This window comes from Magnolia sinica, chromosome 10, assembly GCF_029962835.1.
Source record: "Magnolia sinica isolate HGM2019 chromosome 10, MsV1, whole genome shotgun sequence".
Lineage (NCBI taxonomy): Eukaryota > Viridiplantae > Streptophyta > Magnoliopsida > Magnoliales > Magnoliaceae > Magnolia > Magnolia sinica.
The window spans coordinates 21,641,970-21,658,951 of NC_080582.1; the positions used below are offsets into that span (position 1 = coordinate 21,641,970).

At 38.7% G+C, this 16,982-nt stretch overlaps 1 protein-coding gene across 1 annotated transcript; it reads right to left on the bottom strand.

Moving 5' to 3' along the window:
• Positions 1-977: 977 nt before the first annotated feature.
• Positions 978-10,381, bottom strand: LOC131258151 (disease resistance protein RPM1-like). Its single transcript, XM_058259263.1, has 2 exons — positions 7,448-10,381; positions 978-1,220 (listed from the first exon to the last, which is right to left on the bottom strand). The coding sequence occupies exon 1, from the start codon at positions 10,214-10,216 to the stop codon at positions 7,496-7,498; it is 2,721 nt and encodes a 906-aa protein (XP_058115246.1). The 5' UTR covers positions 10,217-10,381; the 3' UTR covers positions 978-1,220; positions 7,448-7,495.
• Positions 10,382-16,982: the final 6,601 nt, after the last annotated feature.

Consider the following 16,982-nt stretch of genomic DNA (forward strand, 5'->3'; position numbering starts at 1 on the left):
TCATTCTTATATATGCTGAGGCACACGATCATGGTGATATTGGTGCCAATTTAATGCGTGTAGAGGCTAGTAATGTCACACCTCCCCAAGATAGAAGGGGGCTTGGCTTGCATGGCTAAGATCTAGTGAAGGAAGGTAAGGATATTGCGCTTCTAAGAGGGCGGCCACATGCCATGGCAAATGTAGTGGACAATGATGTTGTTGATGTAGATGAGGTCCTACGGTGTACGATGATGTTGACTGTAAGGATGGGGCCCATGTACAATTTCATATAATCCCTCGTATTTCTTTAAGGTTTCGGCGTAAAAGGAGGTCAAGCTTATGAAATGGTGGGGTCATTGGCACCATCCCATGACTACGCTGCATAAGATGAAGAATGCTAGTAGGAATAAAGCTCGAGCTACTGACACATGTTAGTGGAATGACATTATTAATCAGACTAAGTTAGTGTAAAATATTATAAAATTTTGTAATATTTGGTACAATCAAGCATAACCTTAATTAAAAATATAGCATATAAGCTTCAGAGGGGGTGAATGCTATATTGTACACTACTCACCATTTAAAGAATTGTTTCAAATATAACACCATTTTCAAAATCCATCGATGAATAGTGCCAGAAAACATAATCATTATAGTTACCTATGTTTATATCATGGATTCTTAGTATCCAAAAGAGCCCTAATAATACGAAGACTAAAATTTTTGAAAAATTTATAAAAAGAAATTATGAAATTTACATTGTGATACCCTTTTCAAAAAGGATTTCAAAAAGCTACCTCATTAATTTATATAATTATCATTCCACTACCTTCCTTAATGGCAGTGGTGAGAGAAAATTGACTGTAATACTCCGAATTTTCACAGTCGAGTTTACACTTCTGCCTTAGAATTTCAGCTGTTAATAAAGTAATAATTGAATACTTTAAAATTTCACATTTTTTTTTCCCATTTATATCACATTCATGAAGGTAACCACCATTCATGAGAATAAAACCAACCATACTAAAATTCTTATTACATTTAAACATAAAAGTGCAATTAATCATTTATTGCTCACTCAGGCAGGAGTTTATTACAAATATCCAAATTTATAGCATGAAACGTAAGCAAAGCTAAACTAAAATTAAAGCATTAACAACATAATCTCACATCACTTGTAGTCTTTCACATGGAGAATGCATCGCCTATATCTTCAACTAGTGCATCACCTGCATCATCTATATAATTGGAGATAGTCAATATACTACTCATAGTGATGATTATCCTTAAAGATAAATACAATTCAAGTAATTTTTTAAAGTAAAATAATATAAGGGTTCTGATACTTTTTGTACTCCACTATTATGAATGATATCGATATGTACGACTAATCCACATGAATGCATGCCTAGTATAGTAAGTGTGGCTCATCATAAATAGTGACTACTATATTATAGAATATAATTGATAAAAATCTAGCTTGCTCCGCATCTTATAACTACGGAGATTTGTCGGTGTGTCCAACACTACTGTGGATTTATGTGAACACCTTGAGACGACACAACTCATGGTTTGGATGAATTACATAACACGATTTATTCATGAAGTGACTAATTGTGACATTCAATCCTAAAAAGATAATTAACACGCGTTGTAGATTACTTACATCAACTACCCACATCCAATGATTTACACGTCGACCAAGAGGGTCACTGCCTAGATTGCATTATATCCACAATAAATATATATTTGTGAGTCATTCAAAACATTACTTGTATCAATAGAGAATTAAATCAAATAATGAGATTTTTAGAATTCCATAACATGCCTAAGCCATAAAATAAGGGAATTATAGCACAAAGCTAACCTAATAAAAGATAAAAGTAACAATAAGTTAACTCAATAATAATAATAATAAAAGTAGAAAATATGCTAACTTAATAAAATAGGAGAGAAGAGTAAAAGTCAACTCAATACAAAATTCAATGGTTCATGTTAATGGCATTTTTATAATTATTGTTGATCTGAGAGTTTTGAAAAATCTAATGATTTTACATGGTAAAAAGTACATTTCTAAGAAATTATTTTAAAAGAACTTATATCTAAATCATTATAATTAAAGAGTTATTCACCAAATAAGTTAAAAGTATCATTAATTAAGGCAAGATACATATATTAAACAACATAATGGATGGTTATATGACATGTCAAAAAAAAAAAAAAAAACTTCATAGTTAGTACTCTAACTATGTATGTAGGTGGATGCATGATTAGTTTCATAAACGGATTAATACAAAGTAGGTTTTTTTAGAGTGATCAAGAGGTAGAACATCTAAACTATTAGATTCAAGTGACTTGTTCATATTTGTAAGTTCCTCATGTTGTAGTTTTGATGGTGTGTTGAGCATATTCATAGGTGGTGAACAATATAAACGGATCAGTATCTCGATTTGATATGTGGACAAGCAAGTGTGGAGATCAAGTAATTAGTTTACTATGATCGGGTGGTTCAAACTCAAAGTGAACGATCCAATATCTTTACGTTGTAATGAATAGTTGACTGAATGGTTGGTTATGATGAAAAAGTGAGAATACTTGGATATATGATAATCTCATCTTAAAAATCAACGGTCAAATGACTTTATATATAGATAGAAATTATTTTCAACGGTCAAATTCAAGTTAGAGAATATATGTAAGGTTAAGATAGGCTAAATTAGTGGCATACATATGTATATACTAAATTAACTTTCAGGGTAACACTCGAGAACTATCATTACTTGAGTATTGAAAAGTTTAAAGTGTTACAATCTACCCCCTTAAACAAAATTTTGTCCCTAAAATTTAATTATTTCTACCATGAATACGAGTGATGATATACCAACTTATGATGTCTAAGTTTCCGCAATATTTCGTATGAGGTAGATAATTATTTCTAGATGTATACAAGTTTGTTTGATTGATTACATGAAATCGGGGCACTACATGGACGGGTAGCGTAGGTGGACCCTATCGCGATGTTCATGTGAAATCCCCCAACCAACGGTTAACTCACCGACAAGGCTAAAAAAGGCTCCATTTGTGATTCAAGTGGACCACATGATTTGAAATAGGGTATATCTATTAGCGTGTCCCGAGTGCATGACAAATGGGTATGAATTTTTGGAGAAAGACCTAAATGTTTGTGTTGAATCTAGTGATTGGATTGGATTTCATATGATTATCAAGGTGGTTCCTTAAAAAATCAAGAGTTGATGTCTATCTCCCAATTGTTTACTTTGGTGTGCCCCACCAGAATCACAGATTAACTTGATATTTTACCTTCAAGCCTCATATGGTACTTAATATCTAATAATTGGAGTGGATATTACATAAACATCATGGTGAGCCCCATCAAAATTAAGAGCAAAGTCCTTTGCAATTCATTTTTTTAAAATAATCTCTGTATAGTTACGTAGGTGTGCACTGGATTTTTATTTTTGGCAAGGCCTATTGTAATGTTTATGTAAAATCTACTTTGAACATTAGATGTGCATTCGTATTTTAGACCTAGATCCAAAAAAATTAAGATGACTTGTGATTCATGTGAGCCACGCCAAAGAAAAAAGTTTGGAGAGAGACATTGACCCATTTTTATAAGGCCCACAACGAAGATTATATGAAATCACTCCAGCCATTAGATGTTGTACAAATATTTAGTCTGGGGGCCTAAAAGTCAAGCTCATCCATAATTCAGGTGGGTTTTACATAAGGAAATAATTTAAAGAGTGATCATTGACATGTACACTGTTGCAATCATATGGTCAACCTGAACCATATATGGTGGTAATTAATAAAGTAAGTGTTTGAAAACCTTTTAAAAAAAAATGTATGGAATATAAATTTCATATTAACTAGGTTGTTCATTGTAAAATTCTTTAATGCATGGACATATCAAAGAAGAGAGCAAGAAAGACCAAACAGAAGGTGTGTTTGGGGGAGTGGATTACGTGCAGTCCCAGCCTCACCCAAGTGTAGCCTTTACTGTGGGCCCCACCTTAATGCATGCTATTTTACATCCATGCCTTCCATCTATTTTTCTAGATCATCTTAGGGCGTGATCCCAAAAATGAAGCATATCCAAATCTCAGGTGGACCATGCCATAGGAAACAGTGGTGATTGACTATTAACAAGTTATAATCAGACACAAAAGTTTTGGATCAAACCGATATTTGTTTTTCTTCCCTTAATCCATATTTACCGGGGGACCTTATGTGTAGGTTAGATGGCAAATAAACATTACAATGGGTCTTAGGAAATTTTTAATGGTGGAATGTTTGATCACCACTGTTTTAATATGGTTCACCTAGATATTTTGTATAAGCTTATTTTCAGGCAAATAAAGTACAGAGTAGATGTAGAGTACATAGATAAAGAAAGAAGAATGCTCACACACAGCTAGCAGGAATTAAGTGCTAATAAATGTTAATAAATGACTGCCTCTTTAAAGGTTAATTCAAACAAGCAAAGGATTCGCTAGCTTGTAATACCCCCCACCTTAGGGCCTGTTTGGCCGGGCAGACTGGATGGGATTAGATTGTATTGGAAGGGATTGGAAGGAGCAATCCCGGGATTGGCCGGGCGTGCCAAACAGGCACGTTGAACTTCTACCTGGATTAGAGCAATCCCATGGGATTGCCAGCAATCCACCCACTGACATCACCATCATTACCTTGAAATCCACCCAATCCCTTCTAATCCCATCTATTTTGCCTGGGACATGTTTGGGTGGGCAGATTGGAAGGGATTGGCCGAGCGTAATCCCAGGATTGGCCAGGCGGGCCAAACATACTCGGTGGTAGATTCCCTGGATATAGCAATCCCATGGGATTGCCAGCAATCCACTGATGCAGCCATCATTACCTGCCATCCACCCTAATACAATCTAATCCCATGGGATGGGCCCATCCAAACAGGCCCTTAATGTCTATATAAAATCCACCCTAACCATTGGATGAGTCACCCCTTGTTAGATCCGGAGGCTGAAAATCAGCTCCATACCTGGTTAAGGTAGACCACATGATCGAAAACATTGTACAAGGAAAGCTTACCCTCCACACCTCCACACTGTTTCCCTTGGTATGGCCGACTTGATTTATGAATGGGCTTGCATTTTATGCCTTAGATTTAGATTCTGGTTGGAGTGGATTTCATGGGCTCATCATGTTGAACTCTTAGCAATCAAGGGTGGACGTACGTCTCTCCCAACTGTTTCCATGGGTATGGCCCACTTGAATCATGCGTCACTCTGATTTTTTGGCACTATGCTCAGCAAGGGATTACACATCCAATGATTAGAGTGGAACTCATGTACACATCATGGTGGACTTTCTGAAAAAAAATGATGGGTGGGCGTCCATCGTGAACATTAGTCCCAGGAAATGTGCATGTTTCCCAGAAGATGGGAGAGTGGGTGCTTTCGTGACCATCAGCCCACGTTGTGTATGTGTTATATATCCATGCCATCCATCAGTTTTTATCGAACATTTTCATATCAAGTTCCAAAAATGAAGCAGTTCCAAATCTCCCGTGGACTACACAACAGAACAGAAAACAGTGGAAACTGAACGTCCACCGTTAAAAACTTCCTAGGGCTCATTGTAATATTTATTGGCCATAAACCTCTTGATAAGGTCATACCAAAATATTTATTTAATGATCAATTACCACTGTTTCCTGTGATGTGGTCCACTGGACATATGGATGCACTTCATTTTTTGGGGTCATGCCCTAAATTGATATGAAAAAAATTGATGGACATCGTTGATATATAACACATACATGAAGGTAGGTTGATGGACATCCGTGGATGTATAACACATGCATGAAGGTGGGCCCCACCATTAGGGAAACACCCACAGCGGTGTTGCCGTGTAACCCGACTTGGAATGCATGGGAACCACGCGGGTACCATTTGATGTGGCAAAGTTTTATGGCCCCAGCATGATGTAAGTGTTATATCCATCCCGTTCACCCATCTTGCTAGATTATTTCATGGCATGAACCTAAAAAATGACAAGACAGATCCAGGTTTCTAAGTGTAGTACACCAAAGAAAGCAGTTGGGGCAATGACTCTACTGTTAAAACCTTCCTCCATGCTCACCATGATGCTTATTTTAAGTCTTGTCTGCTCAAAAGGTCACACTGACCTGGATGCAGGGAAACACAAATATCAACTTGATCCAAAACTTCTATGGCCACCAAAAAGTTTTCAATGGTAGGTGTTCAACACTGCTTTCTAGGTTGTCCATTTGATCATTGGATATACCTCATATTTTGGGCTCATGCCATGAAAAGATGGATGAATGGTGTGATATTTTGGGCTCATGCCATGAAAAGATGGATGAATGGTGTGGATATAACACATGCATCCTGATGGGGCTTTGGAATTTTGTCACATAAAATGGTACCTAGGTGCTACGCTATCAGAGTATTTTATGGGAACGAATAAGAAAGATGTGTGCCCACCCTTTATTTCTTACAGGGCCTACCTTGATGTGTACCTAAGATATACTCTATCTATTAGATGTGTAGTCCCATGTCAATACCATAGAAAAATAGGAATCACGTTGACGGATGATTCATGGGAGCCATACCAATAAAAACAGTCGAAATAGAGATGTCCATCGACTACTAATTTTTAAACGATTCATCGTGGTGAGCATTTGAAATTCACCCCAACCACTAGATGCGATGTTAAAATTAGATAGGCCTGAGTGTTACAAAGCAGGCCTATTTTTGTTTCAAATGCCTTATACCAAGGGAAATAGTTAGGATGATAACCTTTTGACGTAATGATGGATGCGGCTGATTTAGGACCCTAAAGCTAACATTAAATAACTCACCTGATGGTCGGATTAGATTTCACAATAGCACCACGGTGGGACCACCCTAACCGACAACTCATTTTTCTTTTTGAAATAACTTTTCATCGAAAGCTATTATTAACATTAATTAATATTTAAAGTAGGTCACTAGTTGGGCCCCACGTACGGTAAGGGCCGCACCTAATCTACTTCACGAGGACCGAACTAGAGACGATGATCATGGAAGGGGCCTGTGGGTTCACCATGATATGTGTTTTATCCAGCTGGGAGGCTTGAATTTTGGATGAAGCTAATATTTACGTTTTTCCTTCATCGAGTTTACGTGAACTTGTGAGCGGATGGCGCCTAGGAAGGTTTCAACGGTGGGCATCATTGTCGGCACTGCTTGCTATGGTGTGGTATAATTGAACTTTGGATGTGCCTCCTTTTAGGGTTCAAGCCATAAAATGATATGTCAAAATTGATGGACGGCGTGGATAAAACACATACGTTATGGTGTGCCGGAAAGATCCCTGTCAAGACCGTCCGTCTCTAATTAGTGGGGTTAGTACCCACTCCGCGTCCCCGAGTTTGAGAGAGAGAGAGAGAGGTACTTACAGTGTTTTATTTGAAGTTGGATTGCGTGATGATTGATTCCGTGAGTCATCACAGCTCATCACAGACCAATTTCCCATCACCATCGTGAAAACGGAGAATCGAGGGGATGTGCTGGACCTTGAAGTGGTCCTCTCCTCCCTTCCTTACCCTGTCCATGAATTCTTCGGCCATGTCCTGAAAGTCTAGTTTTTGAAGAGCGGCAAGATGCCGAAATCCGTCTGGGAGCATCTTTAAATTTGGACATTTTTGAATGGTGAGATGCTGTAGGCATGGCATGGTACCCTCATCTATGCTGCTCCACTCCTCCAATGCTTCCATTTCATATAATGCCAAAGTTCTGAGCTTAGGAAATCCTCCGACCATACACCCAATCCTCTTCCCCATATAAGCATTGATACCTAAAGCAAGGTACACCAGATTGGGTAAATGTCCTAGAGCTGTGAGTGGGTCACTTGTTAATTGGGTCTCAACAAATAAGATCACCCGCACACAGTTGAGAGAGCCCACCCAAACCGGCAACTCCTTCATCACGCCTCCCACTTTTAGTTTCTCAAGATACTGCGGAGGCCTCGACACTGTTTGTAACTGGAGCCGCTCATTCTCATCAAAAGCACATATTTTGAGGGAACGCAGGTGTTGCAACTGACTAATGGAATTGCATAGTTCTGCACAACATTCTTCTTTAACCTCAACATTTAATTTCCTAAGTTGGGTTAACTGACCCAATTCTCTCGATAATCTATCATCAACAAACGCACCTGATAATGTTTGGAGGTTACGTAAGTTGATTGCTCCGCTTGGCATCTTAAGGAATTTGTCTAAGAGAAGATGCCTCAATTGCATCGGCATCTCTATTCCAGCTGGCAAGCATTCCAAATGGGAATCCCTGACATCCAATGTCTGTAAGTTATGCAATCTTCCAATTGAAGTCGGCAGGTTCTTGATCTGTGTCCTCCTCAAGCTTAAATACCGTAAGTGAATTAGGCCACCCACTTCGTCCGGCAGATTCTTGACTTGAATGCCATCGAGATCTAGTATTCTCAGCAGCTTAAAATCTAATAACGTTCTGAGTAATGAGGAAGGAAAGTCATTTACATTAAATACAAAAAGCGACCGAGGATTCAAATTGACCATACTAGATAGAATGCCAATTTCACAGTTTTGAATTGCTAAATGGCGTTGCTTTCCATCCAGGATGGTGTCTCGGCTTGTTATGATTGTCCCAAACCCTTCCTTCTTAAACATATAGATAGCGATGTCACGCATGAGGTCATGCACTTGACACACTATCAACTCGCCTGTAGGGTCTTGAAAGATAGGCTGGAGGAGGTTTCTGTTAATGAGCTGAACAAAGTAATCACTTGAGACCTCCTCAAGCGTCTTCCCTGGACTCTCCTCAACGAAGCCTTCAGCCACCCACATGCGGATCAGTTTTTTTCTCTTGATTACATGATCCTCAGGGAACATACCACAACACAAGAAACAGTACTTGAGGTGAGGAGGTAAATAACGGTAGCTCATGAGCAGGGCTTGGTTCAATCTTGCAAGATCTTCGTTGTGGCTCAATTCCCAGTCCGGATTTTTTAGTACATTATTCCATTCAAAAGCATCCATGCTCTTCTTCGACATGAGGCCACCTATCGCCACGATTGCAAGCGGTAAGCCTTTGCATCTTCTGACCAGGGCTTCTCCCACATCGATCAAGTGCTGTGGGCAAGTCCCTCTGGGTTCTTTGTCCCAAAAGGCCTTTCTGCAGAAGAGCTCCCAAGCCAAATCATCAGATAATGGCTCAAGTTCATGAATGTTACATCTCTCGCCCACGGGAGATGCTACATTTTGCATGCGGGTGGTGAAGATGATCTTGCCTCTGCCCTCACGAGGCAGAGCATGTTTCACATAATCCCAAACACGAATATCCCAAATATCGTCGAGGACGAGCGCGTACTCTCTTCCTTCCAGGTAGTTGTATATTGTCCTTCGCAGTTCTTCTCTGGGCATGTTCTCCATGCTGCTTGGAGGTGACTCTTTTCTGCTCTTGCAGAATTCTGTGAGCATTCCTTTCAAAATAATTTCTATTTTGAATTGCTGAGAGACATAAATCCATGCATGGCATTCGTAACACACCTCTGCAGTTTTGTATAGTTTCTTCGCAAGGGTTGTCTTTCCCAAACCACCCATCCCCACGATGGAAATGATGGTACGTTGCTGCGTCTGCTCTTCCTTAAGCAAGTTCATAAGCTGCTCCGACGCATCCTCCAAGCCCACGATATCTGGTTCTTCGACCCAATGAGCAGCGACTCCAGGATCCGGATGCCCATCATCCACCAAAATTGAAGCTGTCTCTTGTGTAATTTGGAAACGGTAGTGTTCCCTCCTCTCATGAATCTCTTTCGCCATTCTTCTGAACTTCTGAACTTGAGTGCCGAAATGTCGCTGAGCTTTCAAGCGCCTGATGAAGCAGGCTTGAAATGCAAGGCAGCCCATGGGCCTGTCACGAAGACGGCGTTGCATCTCCATCCGTATCAAGTACTCATCAACTGCATCTTCAGCATCGAAGGCTAACTGTCTCACTTGGGTGATCCAAGCCTCAACACCTTCTTCCCTCTGATCTCCTCTTTTTTCAGCGTCTTTCAAGAAGGCTTTTATGGATTGGAGCTCATCCCTTATCCATTCAACGCCTTCGCGAGCTTCAGAGAGGAGGTTCAGTTCCTGCGTGAGCTGCCCGTCCAATTTTTGAAGGAAAAAGGCAAGAAATACCTCGGCCGCCATTGCTACTCTTTTGTTCTGCTTCCTGTCAGAGAGAACAAAAACTTCCCGTTCTTTCAAATTCTGGAAAGAGAGAACTCCGATTCGGCTATCTTATAGCAACCGAATGAAAATGTTAAGCTTCTTGATGTGGGCTGAGAAGAATCACGTGGAAGAAGAAGAAGAAGAAGAAGAAGAAGAAGAGAGAGAGGAAGAAGAGAGAGAGAGAGAGAGAGAGAGAGAGAGAGAGAGAGAGAGAGACGAGCGGAGTTACGGGAGAGACAGACACGAGCGTGAGGAAGACAGACGAGAAAGAGAGAGGCGCGGGGTTATGGGAGAGACAGACACGAGCGTGTGGGGGAGCTGGCGTCGTGTGACGGTGAGGTTTCAGAGGTATTTCGAGGTATTTAGAGAACGTGGCCGGATTGAATGCGACACCCGACCGCAGGAAGAAGCAAGGTGGGACCCACCGTGATATTTGTGTGAAATCTACCCCGTCCATCCATTTTGTCAGCTCTACATCGGACAATAACACGGTGGACCCAAAACTCAAGTGGATCACTCGATGAGAAAAAATAGGGAGGCAATTGTCCACCGTTGAAAAGGTAAGTCGCGGGATATGTTCAATACGTGGATTCCGTAAGTCCACGGATTCGGTGAGTCCGCACGCTGTACAAATCTATGCAGGACCCACCACGATGCATGTGTCATATCGAGCAATTTACCTATTTTTTTAAAAAGGGATTTGGGACTTACAAAAAAAAAAATGAGGCAAATCCAATTCTTAATTGGACCCCACTATAAGAAAAAAGGGGTGAATGAACGCCCACGGTAAAAAACTTACCAAGATAAATTGAATGTTTATTAGCCATCCAACCCGTTGTTTATATCATAAAGACTTGGATGAATGTAAAATACAAATATCAGTTCATCAGAAGCTTTTGTTGTTTCCAAAAACTTTTTAATGGTCACTACCATTTCCCATGGTGTGTTTCAATTATGATTTATATCGGAAAATAGTAAAACACATATATCATGATGGAGCCAGCAGACAACACAAGCATCCGTGGGTAATCAGCGTGTGGCGGCGCAGTAGCTGAGTTCCTGACCGTGAGCCCAGTTAATCCACGTGTTGTATATCCACGGCAAGTCCAGGATAACAGTTCAGTGGATGAGTCCTTAACTATTGGGGCCCAACAATGCATATAATGTATATTCATGCTGTTCGATCTGTTTGTTCATTTTAGGGCATGGCCCAATAAATGAAACGCATCCAAAGTACAGGTGGACCACAAAGTAATTATTCAATTCCTACTGTTAAAAACTTAGGTTTCAAAGGGATTAGAAGAAAACAGATTACCCATGACACCCAACAGCAGGAAGAAGCTAGGAGGGGCCCACCATAATATTGTGTGAAATACATATGCCATCTTATTTGTCAACTCACATTAGTGCATGTAGACAATTAAGGTGGATACGTAACTCAAGCGAGTCACTCCACGAGAAAAGGTGGGGAGACAAATGTCCACGGTTGAGATGTTTTGCACATGGTTTAAATGAGTATGCAGAGCGGATTAGGTGAGGCCGGTGAAATAGCACTCAGGTGATGCCCTGACCATGGGTCCACCTTGATGTATTTGTTGTGTAGCTGACTCCCCCACCGACAGATTAGCTGGTGAGTCCTTAATTGTGAGCCTACCAATGTATTTGTTGTATATCTACGCTGTCCATTGGTTTGTCAACTTATCTTAAAGCATGATGTAAAACTCCAATTAAATGAGTCACACGTGATCATCAATTTTCATCTGACCATTGGATTATTTAGTTTGAGGTCAAAGTGGGCACTGCTATAGTTGTAATCATTATGTACAGGTCTGAGGCAAGATGCTTAAACTGTGGTTCTCATGCATAGTTATTAAGACGGATATGTAAACATACTCTGTGGAGACTTCAGAGGTGGGAAGTGTTGGTAAATTTTACAGAATAATGTTTTTTCTGTAAAATACTGAATTTGAAAAATGCAAGTTGATCTGAAATAAGGACAGGCTGAAGCATGTCTGGGACGCTGTCCTTAAAGCGTTATTTGCCCCTACTCAAGTGAATTGAGTATGCTGATAGGTTACAAAGCAAAGCACTTCTAGGATACGACAAGCATGATGTAGGTCTACGTTCAGCAAACACGAAGGCCCATTACTAGAACTCTGTTACACAGTCTGACGGAAATACCAAAAAGAAAAATCCCAAAAAAGAAAAGGAGAGAAGAAGATGTCTATAAGTAAGACCACTGCACTGGTCTGTTCTTCTTGTTCTTCAGCTATTTGTTCAATCGAACCGTTCTAGACCACACCGCTGATCTGTTCTTCAGGCAAGGGTTCAACCTTGCTGTCTTGCTGGAGTCACTGGAGTATAGGAGAGGAGTGACTGTCTCAGTTCGTATGAGTTTGCTGGCACACGTGCGCAGTGCAAAGTGTTCCACTAGCGCCTCTATAGCCACACTACCTCATATGCCCACGCCCTCGCACTGAGCTTGTAACCGAGACCGAACCCCCCGAGCGCGAGCACGCACTAATACGTAAGTCCCATGGTCCATGGAGTATGCAGGTAAATAATAACGTACTCCATTGTTTTCATATAAACCAAGAAAACTTCTCTTCCCTTTCCCCTATGAGATTATTTTTAAAGCCCCCCAAAAGGGCTTTTTACAAAACTCTCTATATATATATATTATATTATATTATTTAAAATATATTTTATAAAATCATTTATTTTATAATAGGAAGTGTGATGGGTATGCTCTTTATGACCCACATGAGACACAAGCTAAATAAATTAATAATTTGACTTTTATTTATTATCAAAACCAAACACTTAGCTTAGTTAGTATATGCACGGTAGAGGGATAGGTCAGTGGATTGATTCCCCACACCACGGGAATTTTATTTTATTTTTTACCAAAATCCACAATTCCTAGTGGAATCTTCTATAATTAGGGCTTTCTCTATTTAAAGGAAAAATCTGTGAAAATTCTTATAGAAAACCCTATTCTAAGAGCAATAAAGAGAGAGAGAGAGAAGCCCTGTGAAAGAAGAGTCTTCGCTAGTAAGTTTTCATCTTTCCCTCTTTATTTTTATACAATTTCCTACTTTAAAAACTTAGATTCAACTAATGAATATGATGAATTCACCCTACGTCCATCATTTTTATCTAGGAAGAAGTTTTGAACAATAGGAAATGGTCTTTGAACAAGTTTTTGCAACTAGGATGATCTACTGTGAGAAATCTAGTTATTTCAGTCTAAGGAAATATGAATTTGTAGATCTTAAGGCTAAATTATGTTAAAACATCGATTCCTAGATTAGATTAACAAATAGATTTCCCACAGTGATTTGAGAAATTTTATAATTAATGATAGTTTTGTTGAAAACAGTTTTAATGACCTGATATTGATGCCAGATATTTGGATATGAGCAATCCTTTGGTTTTTCAAAAGCGACTATGAGAAAACCTTTGGATGGGTTTGACCCAATTCCATAAGCAATGGAATCCATTAAAACTACAAAATAAGAAGAAAATCCATAAAATTTTTGAAAAATCGGACTATGTAATAGAACTTATCTGGCTCAATCAATTGATTGACTGTAGGGTTATTGATCGATTGAATGTGTCAAATTTTGTTGATTTCCAATTGATTGATGATCAAGTCCGATCGATCAAGGGTATCATTAAGTGATCTCAATTGATCATGGGTTCTGATCGAGGGTGACCAAAATTGTCCAATGAGTAAAATGATTTAATTTGGTTAGTTTCGATCAATCGATGAGAAGGGTTTGATCGATTGAAGGGAGTCAAAAGTGTCCAAAGACTTAACCTGAAAAATTCAATTTTTCATCAATCGATGGCTGATCGATCAAAGGCTCTCAAGCTGGCTTTATTGATCGACTGCATCGATCAATAGACCTTGTTGTTTGTAAATTTAAATTTACAGATTAATGTTGGGTCACCTTGCTTTGATTTAAAAGTGTACCCCATGTATTAGAATAATGTGATCGAATTATGAAATAATAAATCATCTTAATAGGGATTTAAAATATATTTTTCAAAGTGTCAGATTTTGCAAATGATTCGACCCTAATGCAAATAGGTGAGTGCAACTCAACTTGTCTTGTACTTGTACAACTAAGATAAAGAATGTACTTGTTGTGATTTTTATGAATGATGTAAATGATATGATTGCCATGTTCTATTTGTTGTGTTATCATGAACCTTGCAATATATATATGTATATATATATATATATATATATATATATATATATATATATATATATAAATATATGATGTATGGGCTGCACAAACATGTTAAACATTGACATCATGATTTTCCCATTTCCTCTCAGACAAAGATAAATCCATTAATTTCACATAATGAAGCATAGATATTGAGCATACATTTCATGCATATATGTAGAATACATCCACAATTTGTGTTTAGATTATTGGATGAACTCACGGGATGGTTACACCTAGTAGATTCATTGTTATATTCTCACATTAGTAGAAGCCTACTCACGGAGTATATGAAATTATTACCTATGCCTACCTAGGTAGATGTTTGTCGGGTACATTACCCATGCCTACCTAGGTGGATGTCTGATAGGTATGGAGTCCAGGTTGACGGATATCTAACCCAAATAAATGCACGATCATACCACTTGACATGTATATCATAACATCTCTATATCCATCCTCATGCTGCATATATGTTACGTCATTTGGTTGTGTTATCTTATATTATACTATGTATGAACTATGTTAGGTTTACTCACTAGCCTAGCCAGCTAACATTGTGGATTAACAATCATACATACACGAATGAGACAGGAAACCCGAGTCAAGTGCCTACAAATGAGGCTGGATTGGAGGACGATGATCAAGATCAATGGTCGTATTTGGTAAAGGATGAGATTGTTGCATTAAACGGCTGATGTGTTATTATTACTGATTCCTAGGATGTTTAGTTTCCATTCTTTATATACAATATTATATAGATTAAATTGAGAAATGTTCATAGTATATTCTAGTTGAGTTGTGATTGATTAATTTGGTAAAATAAAGTTCCAAATGGATGGACTTAGACTGATTTTGATGGTTTACTTTATGAATATGAATGTTATGTTTGGAGTGTTAATTGAAAAATAACTAAAAACCAATTAGGTGCTGCCAACACTATGAATTCGTATAAAATTAAATAAACAAACTTTGAATGCTTTTACGTTTATTATCTTTTACTGGACAGAGATGGGCAAAAGAGACAATTTCATTATTAAGTTTGGTTCCTTTATAGGACATGATAGCCCTAAAGAAGATACATAGTATCCAAGATATAGTTCTAATAACTAGCATCGCTACTCATCATGAACCGACAACAAACCTAAATGCACCACTAGAATCTTAAACGTCACCTGGAGAGAAATGTGAAAAGATGGAAGAAGGAGAGGAAATGGAAAGTCATGCGCTTCCAACCGGAGATTCAGGTGGTGTTGGACCTAGTACACAACTCCCATTATCACTGATTGTTATGCACAAAAATTTCACTGAAGGTGGATCTTAGCCATGGGATGTCACATTTGGACTAGTGACTCAATTAACATCTATGATGAAGCAAAAAATAAAAAGAACAAATTGTGGCCCAAATGAATATGATAGTTAACATGAGTTAGGCACCTCAATGATAGAGAAATTCAGCCTTGGTAAGACGTGAGCAATCAGGTGTGGTGGGCTTACTGGAGAAATTCATAAAACTACGACTGCCCATGTTCAAATGAGCCTCAGATCCAATGATATCAGAAGATTAATTGACTCGAATAGAGAAAATTCTTGAAGCGATGGACTGCCCAAATAATCAAAAGGTCAAGATGGGATGCTTATACCGTAAGAAAAAGCGAACATATGGTGGAAGGTAGCCACAAGGATGGTCGGTACGGCATATTTAAGGACTTGGAGCGAGTTTAGGGGCAAGTTTCATGAGAAATATTTCAAAGCCTATCGTCTCCAAAAGATGGCTGAATTTTTTATATTAGAGCAAGGAACTATGACCATAGCACAGTATGAGACCAATTTTGATGAGTTAAGTTGGTATGCCCTAAAGTTAGTAGAAAGATGAGTATAAAATTCAAAAGTTTGAGGAAGGATTCTGTCAAAATATCATAACCTAGTTTTGTTGTATAAATATTAAGAAGTATTCTCATATTGTCGATAAGGCTTTATGAGTTCAAAGAGGATATATACGAGCAAACTCATAAGTAAATAAGGAAACATCATAACATAAATGCACCTACTTAGCAACAATCATCAAAAAACAGACAACAAACCCACACCTGAGCCCAGCACTGAATAATTAGGAACAACTATTTGCAGAAAATTGCACATATTGTGGGAAGTATGGGCATATGACACAGTTTTGCAGGACTCGACTTAGATACATTGGATAATTTCTGTCACTTCAATAGATATCTGCACAATTATTGTCCCTTGCACCGATTTAATAGTCTATCCAATTGTTGAGGCATGAAAAAAGAGTACAAGTGATAGAGAAAGAAAAGAAGAAAGATGAAAAGATTGAGAGAAATAGAGATGATAAAACCTAGAGAGAAGAAGACAGATGAGTTGCGTGGGTCTGCGCAACTCATGTCAGTTGCGCGGCACTGCGTAACACAGAGTAGTTGCCTGGGCCAGTGTAACATGTTTTTCAGATATTACGAAGTACGTCCCATGGCACAAGAATCGAAGAT

Excerpts from the sequence above, each read along its gene's own strand:
- LOC131258151 (XM_058259263.1), bottom strand. The coding sequence starts at position 10,216 with ATGGCGGCCGAGGTATTTCTTGCCTTTTTCCTTCAAAAATTGGACGGG.